At 35.2% G+C, this 27,691-nt stretch overlaps 1 protein-coding gene across 1 annotated transcript; it reads right to left on the bottom strand.

Moving 5' to 3' along the window:
• On the bottom strand, positions 1-22,500 carry LOC140163953 (uncharacterized). The gene is made up of 6 exons (XM_072187249.1): positions 21,513-22,500; positions 20,730-20,994; positions 14,899-15,090; positions 9,154-9,267; positions 2,646-2,739; positions 1-1,261 (listed from the first exon to the last, which is right to left on the bottom strand). Exons 1-5 carry the CDS (start codon positions 22,398-22,400, stop codon positions 2,675-2,677), a joined length of 1,524 nt encoding a protein of 507 aa, XP_072043350.1. The 5' UTR covers positions 22,401-22,500; the 3' UTR covers positions 1-1,261; positions 2,646-2,674.
• Positions 22,501-27,691: the final 5,191 nt, after the last annotated feature.

Genomic DNA, 27,691 nt, shown 5'->3' with positions numbered 1-27,691 from the left:
TAACATGTCAAAATGTAACAAACGTTTTCTGGTGGTGATACAGTTGTCATGTCAGCAAAAGACAAATGTTTAAAACATTGCAACAATGTTACTAGTCAGGTTTGTAGCTACATTAGGCGGTTGCAGGCGGCCACTCAGTTTTGGAGCCCACCACCCAGCTTCAATTTTAGCACTGGAGCCCACCACTCAGAGACCAAAATTACAGTTTTATTGAATTTTTCAAGAATAGGGTAAATTTTGGCAACAAAATTGCCAATATGCAAGATTTTCATCAAATGCCATCCAGAACTAAAAGCATCTTTGCTACAACCCCTGTTACCAGTACGTTTGAACATTTTTAAAATGTTTGTAGTACATCGGTTTACATCCAAAATGTTTTCTATATGTGACACAATCTCGTCCATGGGGGCAATAGGAGGCATATTTGAAAATTGAGTTACTGTAATTATTACATTAGGCACCAGAAACAAATTTGTTCGATCTTTGGATCGACCGTCGATGCTACTACGATGCTTGTTATTAATGAACTATTAACTAATTAATCGAATTATCGCTAAATTTATATTGGTCAATATTACTACAAGCACAAATGACCGTTTTATAACAATTAACAATAGTAAATTGATTTCATAAATATTAAGGATCGACCAAGCATCGATGGTCGATCGAAAGATCAAACTAATTTGTTTCTATTGCCTTATACATATATACAATAGGCCATCATATACTGAAAACACAAGGTCTAGCATACTTGGTTCTAAAGATATGAAGTTATCTGATGCCTATTTTCTTATGTATTTTATTGTTTTTTACTCCATATTTTTACCTTTATCTCAGTTTCAAATTTGCCGCCTTTGGCCCCATGGACCAGAACGTGTCACATATTATGTATGAGCAAGGTTTTGAAAAGCCATCCACAAAATTATGTTTTAAAGAACATTTTTTGAAATGTCAAAAAAATCTACACAGGATTTTTTTACAACATTCAGAAAACGTTATATTGCTAGCTGGGTAGCCATCCTTGGTATATCGCCATTGTATCGCCATTGAATTTGGACACTTTCACCTCCTCTGACATGGATGGAACTTGTTCAAATGATATCAAAGGTGACAATTGTAACAGATCTGTTGAAGACACCACTATTACATAAGCTCAGATTAGACTTAATACTGTGGTACAATACCATACATCTTGCTTGAATTCTTGATTGAAGTCCGGCCATCTATGACAACTCTGATCTCTCTTCCATCTCATAGGGAGCTGCAAGACAAAAGGTACACAACTTATGATTGGAATGTTTCTCCAGTAGGGTGAGAGTTCATAGGGGCAATGTCGGGAACCACGTCACGCTATTGTTCGACCTAGGCTACATCATTTTTAACCCATGCGTGTTCGACAATACAGCTGTAGTCTCCTCCACCTTCGCAACACGGTATGTGGAGCGACTGGAATCACACTGACGGCGGAGAATACTAGCTGGTCAGACAGTTTAATTCTATCAAGCATATAATACCTGAACAATTACCGTCATTTGATCGATTTACTACAGAATATATTGTATACTCAAAATATAATTTAAATTGTAAACCTGTTAACTTATATGTATTTGTGTACTAATAAAGTATAACAACAAGTGAATAACATCATGTAGAAAACAAAATGGCCGCCTATTGTCTAGACCTAGGCTATAATCTTCCGGTTTCATCAGATGATTTCAGTCACCTATCCCGACTATTGATCCCTGGTTTCTCTTCCTGATTGATTACCTACATATTGTCCATCTTAGAAACTTAATTAAAAAGTTCATAATCTACACCTCATGCCTGATGTGTCACCATGGTCTGCATTCAGCACTATTAAAATAGAAATCACTGTATTCAATTTGCAGAGATATTGATGCCAACATTAACATTCTGCAAGCAATCAAGGAGATCTCCAACATTTACTTCACACTATCTGGGAAATTTGCACACTTTTAGTGTACACAGTTACACACACTGAAGAGACCACGCTTTATATACTTAATCATGTCCATGCAAATGAGATTGGATATAGTCCTCATGCTCAATATCTTCTTTTTCTTCTTAAGCAAATATTAAGATATAATTTAAAAGAACTATAAACACATTGGGCTATTTCAGAAATTAACAACTCATGTCTTCTTTACCCCCAAAAGAATACATGGGAAAATCAAATATTCCCATGTCTTCTTTAGAGGTAAACATTGTTGCCATTTTGCGAGCTTCAACATGCTCAAAATCCTCCCTCCCCCATACACTTGTGAACATGAATCAGTGATCATCATTTGTGATGCGATCAAGCAAAATCAGTCGGAACTCGGAAATATTGATTTTGAGATATATAGCCAAACAAAGGCAATATTTCCTTTTGTTTCCATTTGTTTTGGAACTGGTTGTTTAATTTCAATGGTTTTCTGCAAAATGCAGCTTTGCAAATGCTTTTTACAATCCTATAAGAAACTGAAAATTTAATATTTCCGAGTTCTGACTGATTTTGCTTGAACGCATCACATTTGGAGAATGTATATAGCGATAACTGATTGATAATTATTTATCAGTTATCGACTATCGATTACTATTATTATCGATTCATCACCCCCCCCTACACACACACACCCACTCACCAGTGTACTGAACTTCTTAGGCATGTACTTCAGCAGGCTACAACTTCAAGGAGACGGTGGACAGCTTCTTCGTCTAATTCTTCAAGCAAGGCACCTTAGTGGCAACAGACAGAGTTTTATGTTAGAAGTGAATTTTATAATTTTATTTTGCTTTGTTTTTTATTTTTATGGTTTGATGACAAATAAACTATACTATTAGGTGACGAAAATGGCAAAATTTCAAAATCCCATAGGAAATTGTCAAAAACGGCTTGTTCCCCCAATCATGGTTAGTGCCCCCAATCATGGTCGGTGCCCTCCCAATCATGGTCGGTGCTTTGTTTGTTTTGTTTTGTTTTATTTCTTCTATAACCTGGGACACTCAATCAGTTGAAAACACAGTTAATCATCTGTTCTTCCTTGAGGCCCAGGGATCAATACAACGTTTACATAACATAATTATTAAGGTTTTAAAAATACTACATACATTCAAATACACGATAATATTGCAAATTTAGATAAATACAATGCTTACAAAATAAATCAAATTACAATGTAACTTTACAACATGTTTAAAATACTATTAATACTACATACATAGGCAAAGCATATAGAATAAAGGATCAAATAATTTGGGGGACCCAATAAGCATTAAAACTACTTAAAAGATAAAACACTACAAAAACCAACCTATGAACCAGCATAGTTATAAAATATTTTAATATTAAAATATTATTCAAAACTATCGACTGCACCAAATACAAACTAAATAATTCATTTAATGTCAAATACAAATAATTCAATATGGAAACTGATTGCACAAAATAGTAGAAAGGCCTAGCTAACATGATAGTATAAATATAACTCAAACAAATTTTGTTTTGCAAAATAAACGAATGAAGCCAAAATATGAAACAAATTTAAAGACTACAATTTAAGAATCATAAAATTGAGAGTTGATATTGTTTTGAAAGTTTTTTTTTTTGTCATTATGTTTTTTATTAGAAAGGAAAACAAAAAAATAAAAAATAATCACAGAGAATTACAACAACAGCTGCAAAAGTATTAAAAAATACATATTATAAGATACTGCAGCATGTACATATAATAAATAGATACAGAGTCTATACAAGCAACAATATGGCATAACACTAGATGTACAAAATGTATAACAAAGTACATGTACCGGTACATTAAAATTCAAAGCACCACTTTTTAAAATGGTTACCTAATTTACCCTTTTATAAGCAATGTCATATTCCACTTTACGTTTCATCAAAATGAAGTTTTTCAAAGCAGTAAAATTTGGGTTCACTTCCTGAAATCTACATCTGTAAATGTAGTATTTACTGCATAATATTAAAAAGGAAAGAAATTTGTCATTGGCAATACCAAACATAAGATCAAAACTATTAAATTGAATATCCAAATGAAGTTTGTCATTTATCAGGTTAAATAAATCATTCCAGATGAATTTAACTTTTCACACTCACAAAAACATGAACCACAGTTTCGGGAAATTTGTCACAAAAGAAACAAAGTGGGGAGTCTTTTCTCCCAATTTTGTGGAGAAAGCTGTTGAGAGCAATGGCCTTATGGAATAATTTAAAATAAAAAGATCTTAATTGAGTCTCAATAGTACATTTAAAATTCCGAGTATGAATTTCTTCCCACTCCATATTCCCTTACTTATTACAAAAGTTTTCAAAGATATCTTCCCAGAAATTTTGAATTCTCTCAGGGGGAGACTTATTTTTCATAATACTGTAAGTGTAGCGAGGGACCCTGAGGGCCAGTATTAAATTATTTGAGAAAATATCAAAGGTGTCAAAATCCTGGTCCTCAAAGTCATCCAGCATCCCACAATAATGAACAATGCTATCCATTAACAGATCATATTTTCTCCTATCTCTGTATGGAATATCAAATTCAATTATTAAGTCGTCAAAAGATTTTAAAACTGGGGTGGGAAGATTATCATAAAGAACATCAGATAAAGTATGAATCCCTTTAGAATACCAAGAGTCATAATAAAAATACTGTTTTGACTTGGATCTAATATTCCTATTGAACCAAATACAAGTGCAATTCTGACTCCTCATTTCTCGGATCTCATTAACCAAGGTCTTCAGTGGCTTTATCTCTAAATGCATACCACGATCTGATTGAATCAGCAAGCTGCACATTCTTCAGTCGGGAAAGAATGGTTTCAGGTGCATGAGATTTCCAAAGAATTTTAACATCGCAATGAAATTTCTGAAGAAAAGATAACTCAAGAGATTTCCACATGCACTCGTAGTTGTCATCAAGTAAAAATTTTACCCAAATCAATTTTTGAGCCACCGCAAAACACTTTACATTAACCATACGTAAACCACCCAAAGCATAATCCAGACATAAAACATCTCTCTTTACTCTGTCTTTTCCCCCATTCCAGATGAAATTAAAAAATAATTTATTCAAATTTTTGAAAAAGTTTCTGGAATTTTAATACAAAGCACTGAAAAGAGATACAACAACTGTGGAAGCAAAAGAGATTTATGACACAAATTTTCCCAACGAGAGACAAACTTCTAGCTTTCCAACAATTTAAGGTTTGTTCAATTTGTTTTAATTTCACCTTATAATTTAACTCAAAGAGCGAATTCAAATTGAGGGAAAAATTAATACCAAGGTAACTGAATTTGTCATGAACCCAGCAAAGCCCTTATCTTGAAATGGGAACTCTTGATTACCTTTTTTGGAACCTATCCAAATAGATTTGGATTTAGACAAGTTTACATTACAAACAAAAAAAAAAACAAAAATATTGAGAATATCAAATAAATTTTGAAATGAATCCTTTGAACCATCAATGTAACAAGTAGTGTCATCAGCAAGCATGGACACTTTCAATTCTTTCTGGTTGACAAAAATACCTTTAATATTGGGATTAATCCTAATTGCACTCCCAAGTGTCTCCATAACGCATAAAGGAAAAGGTATGGGGAAATCGGGCAACCTTGAAAAATGCCCCGTTCCATATTAACTGATTTTGTAAGAAAGCCGTTGTTAATAATATAGGATTTCCTGGCAGAGTAAAAGGTTTTAACACATTTGATAAAACTTTCACCAAAATTAAGATGATCCAACACTTTAAAGAGAAACTCATGACTGACCGAATCAAATGCTTTTTGGATATCTAATAAAATAACAGCAGCAGGGATATCATTCGCCTCAGTAAAATCAATTACATCTAAAAGTAGCCTAATGTTATTACCAATGCTTCTGCCTTTTAAAAAGCCAGATTGGTCTGAATGGATCAAATTACCAATACATTTCTTTAAACGGTTAGCCATAGTCTTAGCAATAATTTTGTAATCAGCAGTAAGAAGTGAGATTGGCCTATAATTTTGAATTTCCAACAGATCCTTATCTTTCTTTGGCAATAAAGTAATAACCCCATTTCTTTGAGACAAACTAAGGAGGCCACTTTCAAAAGAAAAATTAAAGGAGTTGAGAAGCATATCACTAATGTCATTCCAAAAAATTATATAAAATTCGACAGGTAAACCATCGCACCCTGGAGACTTATTGTGATTCATGGAACAAATAGTCTGAAAATCTCATTTTAGAGAGGGGTTGATCAAGATTATGTTTATCATCATTTGAAAGCTTGGGAATATCAAGAGGATTTAAAAAATCATTAACTGTAACATCATACTCAGTACAATTCTGATCAACACCAGAATATTGATACAACTTACTATAAAATTTGTGAATTTCCTCCAGAATATTCTTTTTGTTTGTTATCATATCTTGATCAGCGGTCCTGATGCGATTAATGCTTTTCTTATCATTAGATCTTTTCTCCAAATTACAAAAGTATTTGGAGCTTCTCTCTTCTTCTGCCCAACGGCAACGGGATCTGGTAATGAGACCATCAGTCTCAAAATCAATAATTTTATTCAACTGGGATTCTAACTCCTTAAGCTCATCCTTAAGAGTAGCATAAGCATCGTCATCAAGACCTTCAACCAATTTAAGTTGAAGCTCCTTAATCTTATTAATAAGGTTATTCTTAGAGGATGTTCTATCTTTCTTCTTTCTAGATGTGTACTCAATACAATAACCAGTAATTGTACATTTGAAAGCATCCCAAATAGAATTGGGATTGCAATCAGAGTTACTTAGATTGGTCATTTTAAACTCCTCAATTTTATTTTTAATAAATTTAATAAAATCAGCATCTTTACGAAGATAATTACAATTCAGTTTCCAGTAGCCTCTGCCCCGGGGGTTGGGATCTAAATCAAATTTCAAATTAACAATTGAATGATCTGAGTTAACACCAGGAAGAATTTTAGAACCATAACAGGTACCAATCATATTTTCTGAAATCAAAATATAATCCAATCTTGATAAAACCTTTGGATTGTGTTGATGACGGGTATATTGCCTAAGTTTAGGATGATAATGCCGCCACACATCAATTAAATTCAAATCTTCAATCAAAATATTGTATTGTTTTGAAAGTTGCTGTGCTAATTGGGAGAGGTGATTTCAGTTTAGGATCAAGTGAATTCCAGGCCTTAGCCCCTCTGAATAAGAAAGAGCGTCTACCAGCTTCAATTCTGGGTTTGAAATTAATATGATGACCCCGGGGGTCACTCCCATTGTGGCCTGTACACCATCCTTTGAAAAGCACCCTAAACAAGGATTTAACCCTTGGCTAAAACGACACCCTAAACAAGGATTTCATTCCTAACATCAAATTTCATGTCCGCGTATTTAGAAATTGCAATTTTGCTACCCTTTTTCCAATTTTTCATGTTTTTGACACCCTAAACGCTGACGCGATCTGCGTGTATCGTGCCTACCCACCTAAAAAACGACCCTTTTACACGCTTTCATTATCGCGGATGGTGTACAGGCCACAATGGGAGTGACCCCCTGGGGATGACCCACGCTATGGTACTGGCTGTTTGGAGTAACAAAAAGTAAGAAATCAGGCAATTGCCTGAAAACTAGCAATGGTATCCCTGGAATCAGTTTCCAGCCACCTCTTGTCAAACTCACTTTCATGAACTAATTTACACTCATTATTATAACAAATTCCCGGTGGGGTCACTCCCTGGCAGGGGGGACGCATAGGACCGTTACCACAAGTACAAATTACCCCCTTTTGCAGTCAATTTCAAGGACAAATCATGAAATTTTACCCCCTTTTTTACTCCAAAACAAGGACAAAATGGTACTCTGAAACACCCCTATTTTTTAGATTCCGAGGACACATTTGCAATTTTGACCCTATTTCAACATTTCAAGGAAGGGATTTTTAGGCCTATGAATGTTTTTTTTTTTCAGTAATTAACAAGGGCATCACAGAATTCAAGTAGTACCCTTGCATATAAATCAGAACCGAGAACAATATTGATCACGGGATGAGTACAAAGTAGGAAACCAAATTTATTCCTGTGATTTTTTTATCTGGCCACAGGATCAGGAGAAAATAATAAGAACCCCTTTTTCAATTTCGCAGACATTTGTGCAATAAAACACCCCTATTTTTCCAATTTCACGGACAATTTTGTCCATGGACATGCCCTAAAAATGACCCTTTTTCCTTGATTTTGGTAACGATCGTGCGGTCAGTATTGCAAGTTGAGTGACCCCACCGGGAACAAATTGCATTCTCACACTTTATAATTCCATGAGTTTTTCATGACTTCTCGCCTTTTCCTAGAAACCCCTAGCCAAAAATCAAAAGTACTTGACATTATTACAAATAATTTTTATTAAAAATACACAATTATGAAATAGTTTAGATAGTGCAGTCAAATTCAAATCAGTGATTGGTTACATGTAAGATACAGCACCTCTCAGAGTGATCTCACCAAGGCCAAAAAGGCAGTGGGAGACAAAGAAAGACATAATTAATATGACTGCCTATATGACATCTGCAAGCAGTAAGGCCAGGATCAAAACCGGCAATTATTCAAAAAATTCTTTTCCCCAGACTCTCATTTTCTGGTCTATCATGACTCCGATGCTACATCTGGACATAAAAAGATCAAAATCTATCTGATCATGACACAATCTGCTAATTAGATTACACTGATTGTTATTGTCATGGATATAAATTCAATGTGGACTTACACAAAATAGTTTCCAGTTATATATTTTCCCATTTACTTTCATTCTTCCATTGATAATCAGATGTTTTTTGGCAACTCACAAAAAGCACTGTGCTAAAGTTTGTTTGACTTATAATTGGGCGAAGATTATTCGGTTTTGTTTACTGTCAATAAAGTCCCAACTTACGTTGGCCTAAATTCACATAATTGTGAACAAGTCACGTATTAATGCAATGCACAACTAGCGAAGTGCTGCGCCCAACTGCGTTCATGCCATTCTATATCAAATCAATACACAATGTTATTATTTACCTATTATAAGCTGAACAAACTTTAGCAAAATAGTTGTAGACAATTCAAGCCATAATATAAAGTAATGTGACAGAGAGAAAAAAAGGGCCTGTGTTACTCACTTTTCCTTCTTTTGGTGCATGCGGCCATGCCATCAAATGCCTCTAGTATTTTACTTGTGTGATTATGATCAGGATCACTTAGTGGACGTATGATTACTCGCTTTTCACTTTCCGCTGAAATAACAATAGGTTAGAAAGTAGTGTTTTAAAGTTGCAGCAGCAAGATTTGATTACTTTTTTTTTTATGTCGAGCATATCTAGAAATTAACAGCTGAAATCTAGGAGATAACTCTGACGAAACTTGGGCCAGGCAGCAGGCACAAGTGACCTGGTGAACGAAGGGGGTCGCCGTAGATAGCTGGTCGGGTATATTTACAGGACAGGCATGTGTAGCCGACAATCGGGCATTACCCTGATCGAAACCGCCTGTAAACGAGGTCTTTATCATGTATCATCTGCCCCGCCATTACCATATGAACCACGGGGAGAGCAGAGATTTTACCATGATGTGCCAGTATTAACTGTCTATTGTGTGCTAGTAGAAATGTATGAGGATGAGGTAAGATTAAAGATAAACTGAGCTCAAAAAGCAGGGTTGGACTTTTGACCGGTCAAAACCTGTTTTGTCCACAAAGCGGTTAAAACCAGGTTTAAACCGGTCAAAACCGGACAAAACTGGTCAAATCTGGTCAAAACCTTATTTGTATTCAAGAGTTAAATGAAGTTGATGTATCATGTATACCTATAACATAACTATAATCACTACTTGGATAATAATAGAATAATATGATTTATTTATCAAATAATTAATAAATAAATCATTAATTAAGAAAATATATAGATAAAAAATGCCCCTTCAAAAGCCAAGTACTTTAATAACAGCAAATGTTAATGAATTATATGAAAAATTACTAGTACCGTATCTCTTTAATTTAAACAAGGAGGGCTGTGAGCAGTGGGGTATATTTTACATGAAACATATTGATAAGAAATATTTTGGAATTATAAAAATTGAAACCTGTTATTGTAGTCCTTTGGAAGATTTACACCAAATAACTTAATGTTAATAAGAAAACTAAACCAATGGGGGGAAACATTGCTTTTAAAGTTGTGATAATTAGGTTAATGGATTTAAACTCTAGCATAGCCACTACATGGAGTAAACAAAAAGTAATGTTACACTTACAGCCTAACAGTGATATCAATTTGTTTGTTTGTTGCACTTGTATGATACTGGCATCATTTTTGAGTATTTGTATTAAAATAAATGTCAAGTGAGGTAAATTTTCAGTCTTTTTCCTTAATTTTATTTGATTTTGTAGCATCAAAATGGTTTTGACCAGTTTTGACCACTTTTTAGCGGTCAAAACTAGGCGGTTTAAACCTGGTTTTAACCAGTTTTAACCATGTGGTTTAAACCGGGCGGTTTTAACCGGCCAACCCTGTCAAAAAGAAACTTATAATTTTTCACAAGGTCATATCTTGAAATCCTGTCCATCAAATTGAACCAAAATTACACACAGGTTTACTTCAATGCTCTACTCTTAACACATGTCAGTAACCAAGCAGTTATCCAACTGACACAACAACAAAATGCACTGACATGGAACAGCTTCCTGGACCACATTCACAGCCCAGCCCTGTTTCATGAAAAAAAAGTGTATGAAAAGCAGAAAGCAGCACCGTTTTATCATCTGTGCAAGGATCTTGTGTGCATTCTCACAGATTTTTTGTGCTGGGTGCCAAATGTTGGGCTGTGAAAGTGGAGGAACTTCCAGGAAGCTGTCCCATGACAGTGCATTTTGCTGTTGTGTCAGTTGGACACTGCTTGGTTACTGACATGTGTTTTGAGTAGAGTATTAAAGTAATCCTTTGTGTAATTTTGGTTCATTTTGATTGACACTATTTTAAGATATGACCTAGTGATTCACAAGTTGTAAAAAATTATAAGTTTCTTTTTGAGCGCAGTTTAGATTTTTCATTTCATGGGTGGGAAGAGGAATAAAATGGTAAAAATAATAATTAATATGCCTATATGTCTTACATAGAATGGGAAAATACATTTTTTAGAAAATATATACCATAAGCTTTAAAATGGTATATCATTTGACTTCAAACGATATCCAAAAGCGGGGTTATGATTTGTTGAACTCTGTTCCTTCGACAAAATTTTTTATTTTTTATCGGTTCTACAGGTGTCTCATTTTCTACATTTCTGGTAATAAATATCCAACAGTCATAATTGGCGGTAATTTCAAATCATCCCCAAGTCAATGAGGTTCAGAAATATCCGCTCATTTTTCATTGTTGATTATACATACCTAGACAAAATACAATGCTTTGTTATCTACCACTTAAAACAGGATTTAACCAAAGCAAATAAAGACAAGAACTATTCTATAGAAATAGGTAGAAGCTTATTATCCTCTTCAGCAGTAGTATTATTGATTGATTTAAACAGCGTTTGATATACTTGTCGCATAGCGAATTGATACACCTATGAATACGACCTTCACATACATTTTACACTTTAACTCAGAATACAATTTGCGAGTTTACGGCTGATTCGCCGCGATCCACTCACATATATAGTATTCTGTTCACCCACACGGCTGATAGTAAATATCAAATGGTTATATTCAACCAAAGAACCATCCAGAAATCATAATTTTCATAATCCATTCTTAAACACTTGAGAACGTTCCTGCAATCTTATTGGTTCTTACCTGTGTGATATGACACGATATCACACTGGTCAGCGCGTGTGCGTCAACGTGATACGCGTACTCGCTATTTTAACCAATCGGAGGCGCACTGCAACAACGGGACTGATCGATTTTAAGACCTAGGTAATTCCTTGTAAAATGTAGAATTTAATTTGATTAAAATTTGTAATACTTATGATATTTTAATTTGGATTGAAGTGTTTAAGAATGAGAATAAAGGTATTGTTTGTAGCCGCTGTCGTGCATCTATCGTCTCATATAACACGGGCGACATCATTATTTTTGGCGTAAAACAACTCGGCTCTGCCTTGTATACTTAAAATAATGATGTCGCCCGTGTTATATGAGACGATAGATGGGCTATTTCATTATAAATGACACGTTCACAAAAATGGCTTTTATCATATCTGGTTGATATAATTAGGGTGATAATGCAGTGTCATTAACTTAATTCTAAGTATGCCACAAACTACAAGCTACATGAGCATTTTTACAGAATTCTGTCTATTTTTTGTATAAAAAAATTGCCAAAAGGTACATTTTTAACCCAATTTTGGAGTCCCATTTCATTTTGCCCATGTATTCTGAATTAATTCTTTGAAAAATTAGGCACATTCTATGGCAATGCGCTTGTTGCAATGAAAATATGATATGTGTGGAACATCATGCAAGTTGAATGGTGAAAATTGGTGCAAAAATGTTAAAATTCCGTAGATTCTTGCAAAATTGGCATTTTGTGTTAAATAAAAAAATGAGTGTCCTCTCCAATTCATGCCTCCATTTTTGTTAACATTAAAGAGGAAATATAAACCCTTACCCTACCTGTATAATCTGTGTTATATTACCAATTGATGGGACAGGGCACTGATTGAGGAATTCATTTATTTTACATACAGTAGACCACTTGTTCTTGATACCACAGTTCCGCGTTAAAAATTTGTCCTCTCCAGAACTGAAGTTAATTACTAATTGTTGAAATAAGAAGGGTTATATCATAGAATGTGAAATTTGTAGAGGAAGAGTGGTCTTCCTTCTACCAAGGTGGCACATGATTTGGTATTTGTTGCATTTTTGCAAGCCTGTATCCACGATTCTGTTTGCAATTTAACAAATGTCCTCTCCAGCACAATTATGTCATTTCCATGAATTGGTAAACAAACGTAAAAATAAAAATTTCAAAGAGCCAAACCTACAAGAAATTTTTGCATTTTATTGCAAATTATGCTTACAAACCACTTTAGTGTTCAAATTATTGTCCAGTTGTTGAGAACACATAATGATATTATTCTGCATTGAACTTCGTTAGCTAAAATTGCAATATTCCTAATTTAACCAGAATATTAACCCTGTTTGTAGTGGATTTTAAATGCTGGGGATCTTTTATGCAATAATATTGATGCAGCTATTTCTAAAGTTAAAGTATAACTTGGCTTATAAGCGGATAACTTGGCTTATTATGTGTTAAAAATGTGTCCTATCCAGAACAAATGACACAGGAGGGTCTTTTATTTTAGGTTTTCCATGACTAGTACAACAGATTGACGCAGAATACTCACTTATGCATCAGTGTAGCTATTGGGCAGGACAAAATGACTATTTCATGAATTTTTCATGTGAAGATAAAGTTTATCCTTAAAAATATGTAGTAATTTTGCACCATTTATCTGGATTAGTATCAATTTACTAATTGTTTTATATTGAAACTGGCATATTTAAGACACTGAAGTGTAAAGGAACATACAACAATTATTACAGACTAAATATGAATAAGTATGAACCCAATGTTGGTTACATATACTCTTTCAAAGTTGTGTATTAAATTGTTTAAAAAATGTCCCCTCCAGGCGGCAGCTATGTTTTACACAGCAAAAATTCAATTTAATTTTTTAATGGTTCCTGAGGGTTTGACGCTCTAATATTTTGAGAATTATTGACACACCATCTGAACTTTGAAATGATAATGAATTTGCATGAAATAAATGAGTTTGAATTTTGACCCCTTTTGGGACTCAATGTTGTCATTTATAATGAAATAGCCCAGATGCACTCCAGCGGCTAAAAACAATACCTTTATTCTCTAATTCATCTGCCACAAACACTGGGGTAGACATAAGGAGCAAGGTTTCCAGCTGGCCCAAGGCCAAATCCACTGGCCCAGACTTTGTTTAGCAATTTTATGTGGATCAAGCTATATTTGGCTCGTATAAAGTTAACAAGTTCAGATTAGGTCTGGCTTAACCGTCCACGGCGAATGAGCCGTAAATTCCTCCCCGGTCAATTTTGTTTTATTTCGTGTTTAAAAAATAAACACCATAAACTTAAAAATGGTATATCATTTGACTTCAAACGATATCCAGAAGCGGAGTTATGGTTTGATAAACTTTGCTCCTTCAACAAAATTATAGCTTTTTACGTTTTTACATGTGTCTCTTTTTCTACATTGCTGGCAATAAATATCAAACAGCCATAATTGGCGGTAATTTCAAATCATCCCCAAGTCAACGAGGTTTAAGAAAGTTCTCTCATTGTTAATTGTTGGTTATGCATACCTGTACAAAATACAATGCCTGGTAACCCACCACTTGAACAGGATTTAGCAAAAGCAAACAAAGACCAGAGCTATTAAAAGTTCTATAGCCATCTAAAGTAGAAGCTTATTATCCACTTCAACAATAGGATTATTGATTAGTTTTGACTATCGAAATGAGGCGGATGTCGGGCCAGCTTAAGTTACCGATGAATATGACCTTCGTACATTTTACACGTAACTCAGAATACAATTTAGGGAATTCTACGGCTCATTTGTGCTGCCGGTCACAATTCATAAATTATGTCAAAATCCCAACTGTCCCACTGGGCCATTTACAATGAGTATACACTTGGTGTCATCATTAGCCACCTGGGCAGGGCTCAATACAATTGCCAACTATTTGAGCAAAAAATGCAGGTTCGACTCCTTTGTCTTACTATTTGAGCAACCAATGAGCATAAATCGCATGTACACGTTAGCAAGCTTAGAGTACGCTTATCCTGTAAAAGGAATCATGATTTTTATTTTGCCGGTCTTTCTCTTGCTTACCTTCACTCCCGGGATCAAAGAAAGGACCTCTACCTTTCACAATCTTTAGTCTTCTTCTGGCAACCATAGCAAACTTAGGTGTAGTATAGAGGAATAGTGTGGGCATTCCTTTCTTCAAGTTGTACTGGCATAGTGTGATGTCTTTAGCATCAAGTCTCAACTGAGAACATTTGTCTCTTGCAGCTGGTGATCCTGATTGAAAGAACAAGGTTTAAAGGCCCTTTCAGTGATTTCACAGGAACATTAAAAAAATGGAAATTTGTCAGAGTTGCTTAGAAATAAAGAATAAGTCTACAGAATTTCATTAAACCACTTTTCCCTGAATACATCGACAAATTAGTCAAAAACAGAAGTTTTAGAAAGGTTTTCTACTTCAACTCAGATCGACTCGAGAAAATCGAGATTTTTAGTACAGTCGCCCAATGTCGACTGGAAAAACTTCCTAGTCCAGTGTTTCTAACACGGGGAAGTAGAGTCTAAATTGATTTAAAACAGGCGTTTAATTTTTGTAGTAGAAAACAAAATAAGCAATTAAAGGTCAGTTAGGTCACCGAGGCAAACTAACGGTCAATTCAAATATGAAAAACAGTTAAAATTGTGTATTTTGTTTAAAATAGTAGCTACTGATGTAATAAGTAGTAGAAACAATACGCATAGCGCGTGTTGGCGTGGACAGTGAGCTTCTTTTCGATCTCGAGTCGGACTTTTTGTACTGTCAGTATCAAAAGTCCAGAATCATCTAAATGCTTTATTTTGTCTAAAATACACGGCTTTCGACCGAACCACTAGCAGGCTATGTTAGCACATCTATGCCAATTACAAAGGTACCAAAATCTGAATTTTGATGATTTTTACGATCGTCCGGATGAGCAAATCACTGAATGGGCCTTTAATGCCATACTATTTGAAAAAAAAACAGGGTTTTTTAGAGGAGACTTCAAAAGAAATTAGTTATCATAGGTTTTACTTCTGCCCCTGCAGAGAATTCAAATGTGTTTAAAAACACATCTAGCTTTCTGTTGGTCTTGATCCAATCAAAGATATTGTTATGTTTCGTTACCTAGGACACATCACAACCAAAGCATTAGGCAGTGGGGTGTCCAGGTGTCATTTGGACACCCTGTTTTCAATTTCGGCACCCTAACATTTTTATAATGGAGTGAATAGGAAGTGGACACCCTAGCAGAAATTCTATACAGCAAGAAGTGTATCAAAAGTGTATCAAAGTGTATTAAAACTGTATCAAACAGCAATTTAATACAGTTTTGATATACAAAGGGTGTATTGAAAATGTATCAACTGAAAATATAAGGTATCAAAACTGTATCAAATACCACCTAACTGTATCAAAAATGTATCAAAAGTGTATCAAATTTGAACTTAGTTAATTTTGGCCATGCTTGTGGTGTATCAAAAGTGTATCAAATTGAACTTTGCAGTTTTCAGTGTATGTAAAGTGTATCAAAGTGAACTTTTTGGTGCTAGATGTATATCAAAAGTGTATCAAATTGGACTTAGTCAAATTCTGGCTGCATACAGTGTATCAAAAGTGTATTAAATTGGACTTTGCCTGTTTTTTAGTGTATGTAAAGTGTATCAAATTGAACTTAGTTAATTTTTGGTGTCTAGAGGTATATCAAAAGTGTATCAAATTGGACTTAGTCAAATTCTGGCTGCATACAGTGTATCAAAAGTGTATTAAATTGGACTTTGCCTGTTTTTTAGTGTATCAAAAGCGTATTAAATTGGACTTAATTTATTTTGGGTGGCTAGAGGTATATCAAAAGTGTATCAAATTGGGCTTTCATAAACTGACCTTTTGTAGTGTATCAAAACTGTATCAATAACTGATCACATGTCTAGATAATGACTCATCATTTTCAAATTTGCCCATGTGGCATGTATGCAGTTAACACCAGGATTTGCATTTGGAAATGTACTGTATTTTAGAGCAAATTATGGTGTTTTATTTATCATGATGACGATACAAACATGCTTGTAGACTGCACATTAGGTTACAATGTAGTTGTAATCAGGGACTGTGATTAAAGAGGAAATATCTGACTTTGTTCTGATAAGGTAAGCTTACTATATATTATATATAGGGCCTCAATGTATATGTATTAAGCATGAATATAGCACATGCCTGTATAGTAGATGTTATTGGTAGCCTTTTTGTCTCTTTATTGAGGGTAACAACTTCAGTGACAAGCACTGCATTCCAAGCAGGCCTTCTGATGTATGTATGTTCCATTTTGGTTGGGTTTTGCTTCTTTTTGCAAGACTTTCTCACACATTTATCCTATTATGTTGTAATTTTGAGCGTTGATAGGGAAAGTGCATTGAGCTGCTCCGTGATGGGGGAAAGTGCTAGAGGTCAGCATTAGCAGTAGAGGGCAGTGTTGAATTTGAGCTTGATTAGACTAATTTCAAATTTGACCTTTGACCCCTTCACTTTGGGGCCATCAATGTTTGCAAATATGTATAGATCATGTAAGGATAATTCTTGTTGAATTTGAGCTTGATTGGACCAATTTTGAAATTTGAAAAACTGTATCAAAAGTGTATCAAAAACTGTATCAAAAGTGTATCAAAACTGTATCAAAAGTGTATAAAAAACTGTATCAAAAGTGTATCAAAAAACTATCAAAAGTGTATCAAAAAACTATCAAAAGTGTATAAAAACTGTATCAAAAGTGTATCAAAAACTATATCAAAGGTGTATCAAATGGCATGTATCAAAAATAGGGCGGTCCAGCTGGCCAGCATTAGAATTGGGCGCTGATTTGATACAGTGACATATTTGATACACTTTTGATATAATTATGTATAAAATGTGTATAAAATGAAAGGATAAGAATTTCAATGCTAATTTGATACAGTTTAAATTGGCACGCTGATTTCATACAGTGACATATTTGATACACTTTTGATTAATTATGTATGAAATGTGTATGAAATGAAAGGATCAAAATTTCAACGCTAATTTGATACAGTTTAAATTGGAACGCTGATTTGATACAGTAACATATTCGATACACTTTTGATATAAATTATGTATGAAATGTGTATGAAATGAAAGGATAAAAATTTCAACGCTAATTTGATACAGTTTAAATTGGAACCCTGATTTGATACAGTTACATATTTCATACACTTTTGATATAATTATGTATGAAATGTGTATGAAATGAAAGGATAAAATTTGAACGCTAATTTGATACAGTTTAAATTGGAACCCTGATTTGATACAGTTACATATTTCATACACTTTTGATATAATTATGTATGAAATGTGTATGAAATGAAAGGATAAAATTTGAACGCTAATTTGATACAGTTTAAATTGGAGCGCTGATTTGATACAGTTACATATTTCATACACTTTTGATATAATTATGTTTGAAATATGTATGAAATGAAAGGATAAAAATTTGAACGCATAAATTTGATACAGTTTAAATTGGAACCCTCATTTGATACAGTAACATATTCGATACTCTTGATATATATTTTGTATGAAAAGTGTGTGAGATGATAGGATAAAAATTTGAATGTTAATTTGATAGTTTAAATAGGAACAAAAAAATGATACAGTTACATATTTCATACACTTTTGATATAATTATGTATGAAATATGTATGAAATGAAAGGATAAAATTTGAACATAAATTTGATAGTTTAAATTGGAACCCTCATTTGATACAGTAACATATTCGATACACTTTTGATATAAATTATGTATGAAATGTGTATGAAATGAAAGGATAAAAATTTGAACATAAATTTGATACAGTTTAAATTGGAACCCTCATTTGATACAGTAACATATTCGATACACTTTTGATATAAATTATGTATGAAATGTGTATGAAATGTAAGGATAAAAATTTCAACGAAAATTTGATACAGTTTAAATTGGAACCCTCATTTGATACAGTAACATATTCGATACACTTTTGATATAAATTATGTATGAAATGTGTATGAAATGAAAGGATAAAAATTTCAATGCTAATTTGATACAGTTTAAATTGGAACCCTCATTTGATACAGTAACATATTCGATACACTTTTGATATAAATGATGTATGAAATGTGTATGAAATGAAAGGATAAAAATTTGAACGCTAATTTGATACAGTTTAAATTGGAACCCTGATTTGATACAGTAACATATTCAATACACTTTTGATATAAATTATGAATGAAATGTGTATGAAATGAAAGGATAAAAATTTCAATGCTAATTTGATACAGTTTAAATTGGAACCCTCATTTGATACAGTAACATATTCGATACACTTTTGATATAAATTATGTATGAAATGTGTATGAAATGAAAGGATAAAAATTTGAACGCTAATTTGATACAGTTTAAATTGGAACCCTGATTTGATACAGTTACTTATTTGATACACTTTTGATATAATTATGTATCAAATATGTATGAAATGAAAGGATACATTTCATTTGATACTTTTTTGATACATTATCTTGGCATTTGATACACTTTTGATATGTATAAAATGTGTATGCAATGTTAATTTGATACAGTTTTGATACATAAAAGTGTATGAAATGAGGGTTCCAATTCAAAGCCTTTTATTTCATACATTTTTCATACGTATCAAAAGTGGTGTATCAAAAGTGTATCAAATTTCAGCCAGGGCACCCTGATTTTGTAGAATAAGGTATTTTTGACCATTTTGGACACCCTAAAGACACCCCTCTGGCTAATTGCCTTGATCACAACATAGGTTGTGGACAATAGGCTGTATAGGAATTTACTTTTATTGCCCCCTGAGTTTTGTCAATAACAAAGCATTTTTGACAGTGCAAACGATTCCTTCTTTTACTTGTTTTTCCATGACGAGCAATTTGAGACCATTTATGCGTTGAAATCGAGCATTTTTAATTTTTGGCCCCTATGTGACCATCCCCCAAGGTTTGACCTTTTTGCTTATAACTCAAGAATGGTATGTCGCATGTAGGTCAAACTATATACTTTGAATCCTTGCAATGAGAGGACAAATTTGATGTGCTTGTTAACTAGATTTGAGCAACTTTGAAATTTTACCACTGTGTTGACCTTTATTCATAACCTCATTTATAAACGCGATGCGTGCGATCCAATTACATTTAGTTATTTGTGAAAACGCGAATGCAAATCGAGGTCATTAATATCTCACAATTGACCGCAAAATGCGTAATTGTTCCAATGGCGCACAATTGACCGGCGCTTATGCGTGTTGTTGTGTGTCGAACAAACTGCACACGCGCTGGCTGCCGTATTTGGATTGCGCGCTACGCGCTACCATCTTTGCACAGATTGTGATACGCACTTTTGTTATTGGTCGTCATGTTTTAGCCTGATCGATTTTTGGAAAGGGAAGATGTAAAAATCATCTATTTTGATAAACTTTTGAGCAAAATTTTGTGTTATTTTGTAAGGTGAAGAGATTAAACTGACGGTTATGAATGAGGTTAATAATTTTGCATCGGTAATATGTCGGGCATTGTAAAAATTTTGCTTTGGACCTCGGAATATTCCTCGGTTCCAAAGGCAAAATGTTTAGATTTTTCACAATGCCCTCCAAATAACCGATGCGCAGTTATTAACCTCTAAACCTTGAATATGGCTGGTGTACCATGAATTTTTTTTTTAAACATCTTGAATGTGTTAAAGGACCATTGGGAAGCTAAAAAAGTTGGGTTTAGAGAGTCCTGGGGGGATGCACCTTAAACCCTGGTATACATGTACTAGGCCTACTTCAGTTGAAGCAATTTATAGTTGTATGTATGATCCTTCTAGTTGTGGAATACTCACCATTAAAACTAAACATGATACAATTACTCTGAAACACAATTGGCTTGATGACAGTTGGTGTCCAAGAGCCCAATCGAATCATGGACACATCCATACTCAGCACTACCCTCACAACTGAAGGGTCCAACTTCATTGCTTGTTCCTGTTCCGGCTCAATGCTAATTTCTGCTGGGATCTTTTTCAAAACTTTCTTACATGTAGGTGGCATGTTGGGCACCTCTGGAGTGAGGGTTAATGGTGCCAAGTCAACTGGAGTGTTTCCATCCTATTGAATTTCAAAATTAATAAAATTCTACAAATTAATAAAATGGCCAGAGCATTGTTTTACAGGGTCTGCAATTCTCTGCATTAAACAATTTTAGCAAAAATGCTCACCAAATTTGGGAAGTGAATGCTTATATGAATGGTACAAAATTGCTACACATTCCAAAACTGTGTAGCAAATGATGAAAATTGTGTAGCATTTTGTTACTGCTATATACACACTTATTGCAGACACTGATGTTTTACTACTATTTGAGTTTAGGAACATTTGGAAATATAGGATGACATAATACTGATGAATACTAACTGACATGGAATCCTCAAATTTAACAAGAATAGGATGCATAAGTGTGACCTCTAAACCATTTTTCACAATTATGCAAGTACATTCATTATTAACTAATTCAATATGTTCTCAAAAATGTCTTTTCCTTTGGTGTCTTTTATTATACGGTACAGTAAATTACGGTATTTTACCGAAAATTAACTGGGTAAGTACCAGAGGTTTATTTTACTTACTGATTTAGAACACTGCTGATTACCGAAAGCAACAGGTTTCTTCTTGGGAGTAGAACCCGGATCCTGTAAGATCAACTGCCCAAACATCGCGATACTAGAGTATACCGTGTCTTTACGATCTGGGTTGAACTTAGCCATCCATTTGGCTCCGTTGGTTGCTCCATGATCGCTGTCATCAGTACTCTCAAGCGTTTCCAACATCTCCAGACATCTATCAAGATTTCGCGTTGTTTGCCTCTGAGAAGCTCCTTTAAGTTGCTGTTCCACCCGATCGCAAAAGCTACTCATTTCCATCAGTTCATGACTAAAATCAGCATTTGCACCTTCATAAGATGTCTGCCGTCTAGCAGAAAATTCGTCAACCTGTTTCACCAATGCTTCTTCACGACGATCAATGGCCTGTTTGAATTCCGCGCAATATGTGCCAATTATCTTCTTTGCATCCACGATCTGTGCATCCCAGGAAGATAACTTCTTAATGTAGCTGACTTGGGCTTCTGCGATTTTATCTCTAAGTCGCTGTACTCTGTCTTCTAGACACTGCTTGATGTCACCATCATTGCGTTGTGATGTTGGTCGAGTGGAGGAATCGTCTTCGTCTGCAGGTGCAATACTTAGGAAAGATATCATAGTGATGTTATTGGGAAATTTATCCACATCGCTCTCTGGGACATCATGTTCAGCAGTGCACGTTGGGCATTTAATGACCAAATGCATGGAAAGCAAATCCCCGTAGCTGGCTCCTCTTTTACGAGCCCATTGCTTCATGCAATGCAAACACACAGTATGTTGGCACGGCATCACTTTAGGTTTTCTGTCGGTCTCGTTGAAAATCTCTGTACATATTTGGCACTCCAGCAGCTTCATGAGACTTTGAGGTTGAGCCATTTTGTGGATTAATCATGTGGCGGAGACGATTCTGGAGGTAATCAAAGAAAGAAAACAATTTTGTTGGGAAAACATTTTTAAATGTTTTATGGAAACAAAATATAAAACCCCTTTGTTTTGCTTTTCATTTTTACATGTTTTAAGGCCTAATAAATGACACAGTCGCATTTATTTGATCATGATCAACAACCGCCATTGGCACCAGTGGCGGCTCCAGGCAGGTGCACACCCAGTAAGTGCCCCTTTCGTATCAAAAAGAACATTCACAAAACACATCGCGTACCGTAATAAATAATAGTGTAAAATGGTCTACAAAATGGCTTCAATTCGGCCTTTTATTCAAATACTGAGGGGCGCATCCTCCCTCCTCCATGTATGGATAAAGGAGTGCCCACTTTGGCATTTCCACTTTTTGTTTTACAAGTAATGATACCAACAGCTAACAAGTAACTACAGTGTCAAAATGGTCCACAAAATGGCTTCAATTGAGCCTTTGTTTTGATTTTTTTTTCAAATACTGAGGGGGCACATCCCCCTCAGGGTCAGGCACCCCTGAATATGGATAAAGAAGTGTCGATCACTTTTGGCTTGTTGTGGACATCCATACAATTTCTGTTTAGCAATGTTAACAACTATAGTGTCAAAATGGTCCACCAAATGGCTTCAATTGGGTCTTTAGTTTGATATTTTTATTTTTCCAACTGAACCAGATAAGAAAATTACGTTCTAGAGTGTAATACGGTAACTTTAGTGAACAAGTGTATGGGATCATGGACTCAACAAGTGGCATGCACCGGGCGGAGGGGCACAACAAAACATTTTGGTGGGTATCACTGTCAGGATTGTTTGATTTAAATCATGTCGATCTACACCCCATGTCAATTGTTTAAATAAATTAAGTACATTTTTGCCCTAAAAACTTTCTGACCAACTCACTTGACTGTACTTCAAAAATACACTCATCCAGCACATCTTTATTTTTATTGGCCCTTGGTAATTGGCAATGGCCCCTGGTTCTTCCAAATCATGGTAACCAGGGGCCACTTTTTTGCCAAAGTGGCCCCTGGTTCAAGCTCTCTTATTTTCACCCTTGACCATAAACTTATTCTGTCGCCAAAGCAAAGGGTGCTGGATTTACTATACTTCAGGGACTTCAAGAATTTGTTTCCAACTCCATCTCCCCAATGTCAAAAAGAAATCTACGCCACTGCTGACCATGCTGACTCCGGACCTGACACACATTGGTTTGATCAAGTATCATGAGTATTGAAATGCTTTCAACTTTTGTACCATCATGACCATATGGTACTGGATCGTTCAAGCATGCTCAACAATTTTTTCAATGCAAGTACCTCTCTAGCATGTCTAGCCCTCCTAGTCATGCTAGCAGAAGTATAACAAGAAATGTCTTTAAAAAAGACAATGCCTCCAAGATACTAGTGGACACCTTTTGTTATTAGTTAAGGAGATACTTATAATGCTAGCTTTAAGGTACCTCTATTGGATATAGATTTTTGTCTGATTAAAATATGTGAGTCCATTTTCTCCTAATACAAGACTGAAAATTTTATTTTAATCGGATATTCGGTTACCAAAATATGGCCTGTCAAAATGGAGCGAAACCAAGTCGTTGGCAACAACTTTCTTTTATTTTTGTTATGCAATGTTGTCAGGTAGGCCTTATTTTCTAATTATATATGCAAGAATTATGCAAAGTAAAATTTTCAGATAGGCTACAAAATAAGATATAAAACCCATGGATGCATTTGGCAAATTTGAACACCACTGCAACAGTCCGACACACACGCTAGTCCGAATCTAAAAACACTTTAACAGTCCGACAGTAGACCGACACACCCCTAGTCCGAGTCTGGAAAACACTTCGTCAGTCCGAAACTGCAGAAAACCAAAGCGGTAGTCCGAATCTGAAAATCACAGCGCTGGTCCGAATCTGAAAAACACGGCGCTAGTCCGAATATCGGACTAGCGCAGTGTTTCCTAAATTCAGATTCGAATAGCGCCATGTTTTGCAAATTCGGACTAGCGCAGTGGTTTTCAGTTTCGACTGGCAGAGTGTTTTTAGATTTGGACTAGCGCTGTGTCGGAGGAGTGTTTTCCAGATACTGCCAACTGCCAAGGGCTAGTAAAGGACTAGCCCGGGCTAGCCCTACTAGTCATGCTAGCATCATGCACTCAGTCACGCACTACACATAACTGTGCGACATACAATGTAGATTTGACACGGGTTCTGTTTTGTATTTTAATTGAGGTCAAACTCATGAACTTACCATTTAAATGTTGATATCAAGATGAACAGAAATAAATAATCCATTCTATCTTCTAATCATAAACCGCACGGATCTCACTGTTTAGTGTCATGTATGGTCACTGATGGTATATGGTCATGAGTTTGCAATATTGAAATTGTTATTGAAATCAGTTTGCTAACCCCGGGCCTAGCCCTAGACTAGTCATAATTATGCTAGCATCATGCACTCCGTCATGCACAACACATAATTGTGCGACATACAATGTAGATTTGACACGGGTTCTGTTTTTTAATTGAGGTCAAACTCATGAACTTACCATTTAAATGTTGATATCAAGATGAACAGAAATAAATAATCCATTCTACTTTCTAGTCATAAACCGCACGGATCTCACTGTTTAGTGTAATGTATGGTCACTGATGGTCATGAGTTTGCAATATTGAAATTGTTATTGAAATCAGTTTCTTCCAAGTTCAAGATAAAAGTAACATGATTGTATTGAAATGTAAGTTATAAACATTCTTCCTGCTGTCCAGCGGGTATGAACTATTATTATGATGTAGACACGATGATTGCGGCCTAGTCGAGCCTAGCATGCTAGCCTGCATGTCAGTCGGTCTGCTGACTCGCCGCAAAAATACCTCCAATTTTGCACAAAACAATCCATGATGTCAAATTATCACATCCAAAGTGTCGCCATGAACGTCCAGCTTCAACTTCTCCAGCCAAAGTTTTTCCATTGATAATCAGGTTTCATGTAATCATGAAATTAAACCTTGTTTAATGTGTATTCCCATTGCCACACACAGCATAACGGTTGTCCGACTTGATTTCTACGATATTGCTGATGTGATGAGGCAAAAATCCATAATTAAATACCGAATTAAAAAAATACTAGTTTGCGTCTGACGTCAGGACAAAGGCGCGCTGTGATTGGTTGCTGACCTGCGCAGTGTGGCATTTTTGGTCTGGTTGACAGGACGGCATACGCAAGCTAGTCTTTTTAATTCGGTCTTCAATTATACAATATATGAGTTTAAACAAATTCTAATACATAATTCATGAGCTAGACCCGCACCATTGGCGCCACGTGCTAGGTGTTTCTAGAATCCCTATAGAATAAGATTAATTTTAATGCTAATTTATTGCACATGCTGAGGAAGCGTGATTACCTTTTTGAACATTCGAAAATGGCGATAGGCGAATTTATGTATGGCGCAAAGAGGTGGGGGATATATATTGGGCGGGGCGGAAATTAGAGTACTTGTCAGAATATAAATTTGTACAATCGGCCTACATGCCGCGCAATGTGCGGCATTTTAGGTGTAAATTTCAAAGCAAACTACCTCCTGCGGAGGCAGAAAAACGGATGTATAATACTACAGTATACAGTGAGATTACAGTCTGTCCACATAGATTTTTATACTTATAGTCACTCAGGGTTATAGCCACGCTGGTCGGTGCCGGTCGGGGGTAACCGGTACGGACCGGCGCCAGACCGGCACTAAAAAAATAATAATTAAAATAAAAAAATCATAAAAAGAGTAAAAAACCAAAATTTTTTTGGGGGTATACCCCCTAGCCTATGCCCAGATCCCTTGTGTTCGCTAAAAAGATTGTGTCCCGAGCCAGCCCTCTAATTGGATAGTAAAATTAGCCGGCACTCAACTTGGGCTATAGCCTAGGCAAAATAACCAATTCTCGATCATGAGAGGATGAACCTTCTGCGTCAGCGTACTTTTCATAGACATTTGTAGATAACACAATCGCGCCTTGACCTTGCCTAGCAACGATCGTGTGATTGGTCAATTCTCAAAAGCTCTGTGTTTGCGCCGTAAGCGCCAGTCTTTGCGTAGTACGCTCGACGCAAATATCTGTGCGTACCCAAGTTTGCTCTCATGATCGAGAATTTAATATTTTGCCTATAGCTATGCTTATAATCATAGAAGTACACAGTAAATTAGATTTAGACCTCGAAAACTGGAGATGAGAATAAACTTTTCAGTGCAATGCTAGGGACAGGCACATCTGAGCGAGGGCGCTATTTATTTTACTTGATAATAAAGCCCTATGTAAATCTGTGCCATTTTGTGCCACTGAAAACACCATTTTTGGAGAAAATGATGAATAAAACCAAAATGAATCGTTTTCAGATGCTCTAGTTTGCATTGACAACAGATTCAATGCTTTAGGAAGCAGAATGCAACATTGACTTCACTTTTGAATATTTTTTTCTGTGAGATATATGCCTTGGTGAAAATCACTGTGTTGGTCAAAAAAGGGGTCAAAACTCAAAAGGGGCATTCTTGGGAAAAAATTCTATTTTGACCCAAAATTCATCTTCTGACAAAAGGGAAACATGGTTTGACAAAAACTTTCATCCTTTTCACATAACAATTCCAGTTTACTTAATTGCTGGGAGAAAGCACTTTTTTGTTATCGCTTGGGAAAAATCATTGTTTTTGCCTAAAATGGGTCCAAAATGGCCGAAAAATGGCAACAAATGTCAGATGTATTGGAAATGATAACATACATAATATTCAACAAAAATTAGATAAAATTACAATGAAAACAAAAAATTGACAGGGGGACACAAAAATTATCAAGTCCCCCCATGCACTCCTATGGTAAGTCTTGATCAGAGAAAATGGCCCAATGTTCCGACAGTAATTTCGTCATAACTTCACTTAGCAATACAGTAGAAGATTGGTTTTGGTGTCAAATTGTTTCTGAGAAGTTCTCTCTTCCAATAAACAACAATTCATGTTAAAGCAATATTATAACATTTTCATTCCAAATAGATAAGTATTTCTTTGCCATAAAATGTTAGCTTTTATTATCAGATATGTCCCCTTTTAATTTTGAGCCAAACAACCGAGGTAAAGCAAAGAAAATTGGAATTTACTACCAGCGCCGATGTCGCCAATGTGTATTACTCTGTCGGTTGTGTTACGGTACTATCCTTTGATGTGTATATCCATCCCGCACGCAATGCACGTACTGTCTACAAAATCCGGTGCC

This window comes from Amphiura filiformis, chromosome 11, assembly GCF_039555335.1.
Source record: "Amphiura filiformis chromosome 11, Afil_fr2py, whole genome shotgun sequence".
Taxonomy (NCBI): Eukaryota; Metazoa; Echinodermata; class Ophiuroidea; order Amphilepidida; family Amphiuridae; genus Amphiura; species Amphiura filiformis.
This window is presented reverse-complemented; position numbering and strand designations above follow the sequence as displayed.

Excerpts from the sequence above, each read along its gene's own strand:
- LOC140163953 (XM_072187249.1), bottom strand. The coding sequence starts at position 22,400 with ATGGCTCAACCTCAAAGTCTCATGAAGCTGCTGGAGTGCCAAATATGT. Across the intron at positions 9,268-14,898 it reads CTTTGATCCCGGGAGTGAAG|CGGAAAGTGAAAAGCGAGTA; the intron begins GTAAGCAAGAGA and ends TTGTTATTTCAG. Across the intron at positions 2,740-9,153 it reads ATGCACCAAAAGAAGGAAAA|GTGCCTTGCTTGAAGAATTA; the intron begins GTGAGTAACACA and ends GTTGCCACTAAG.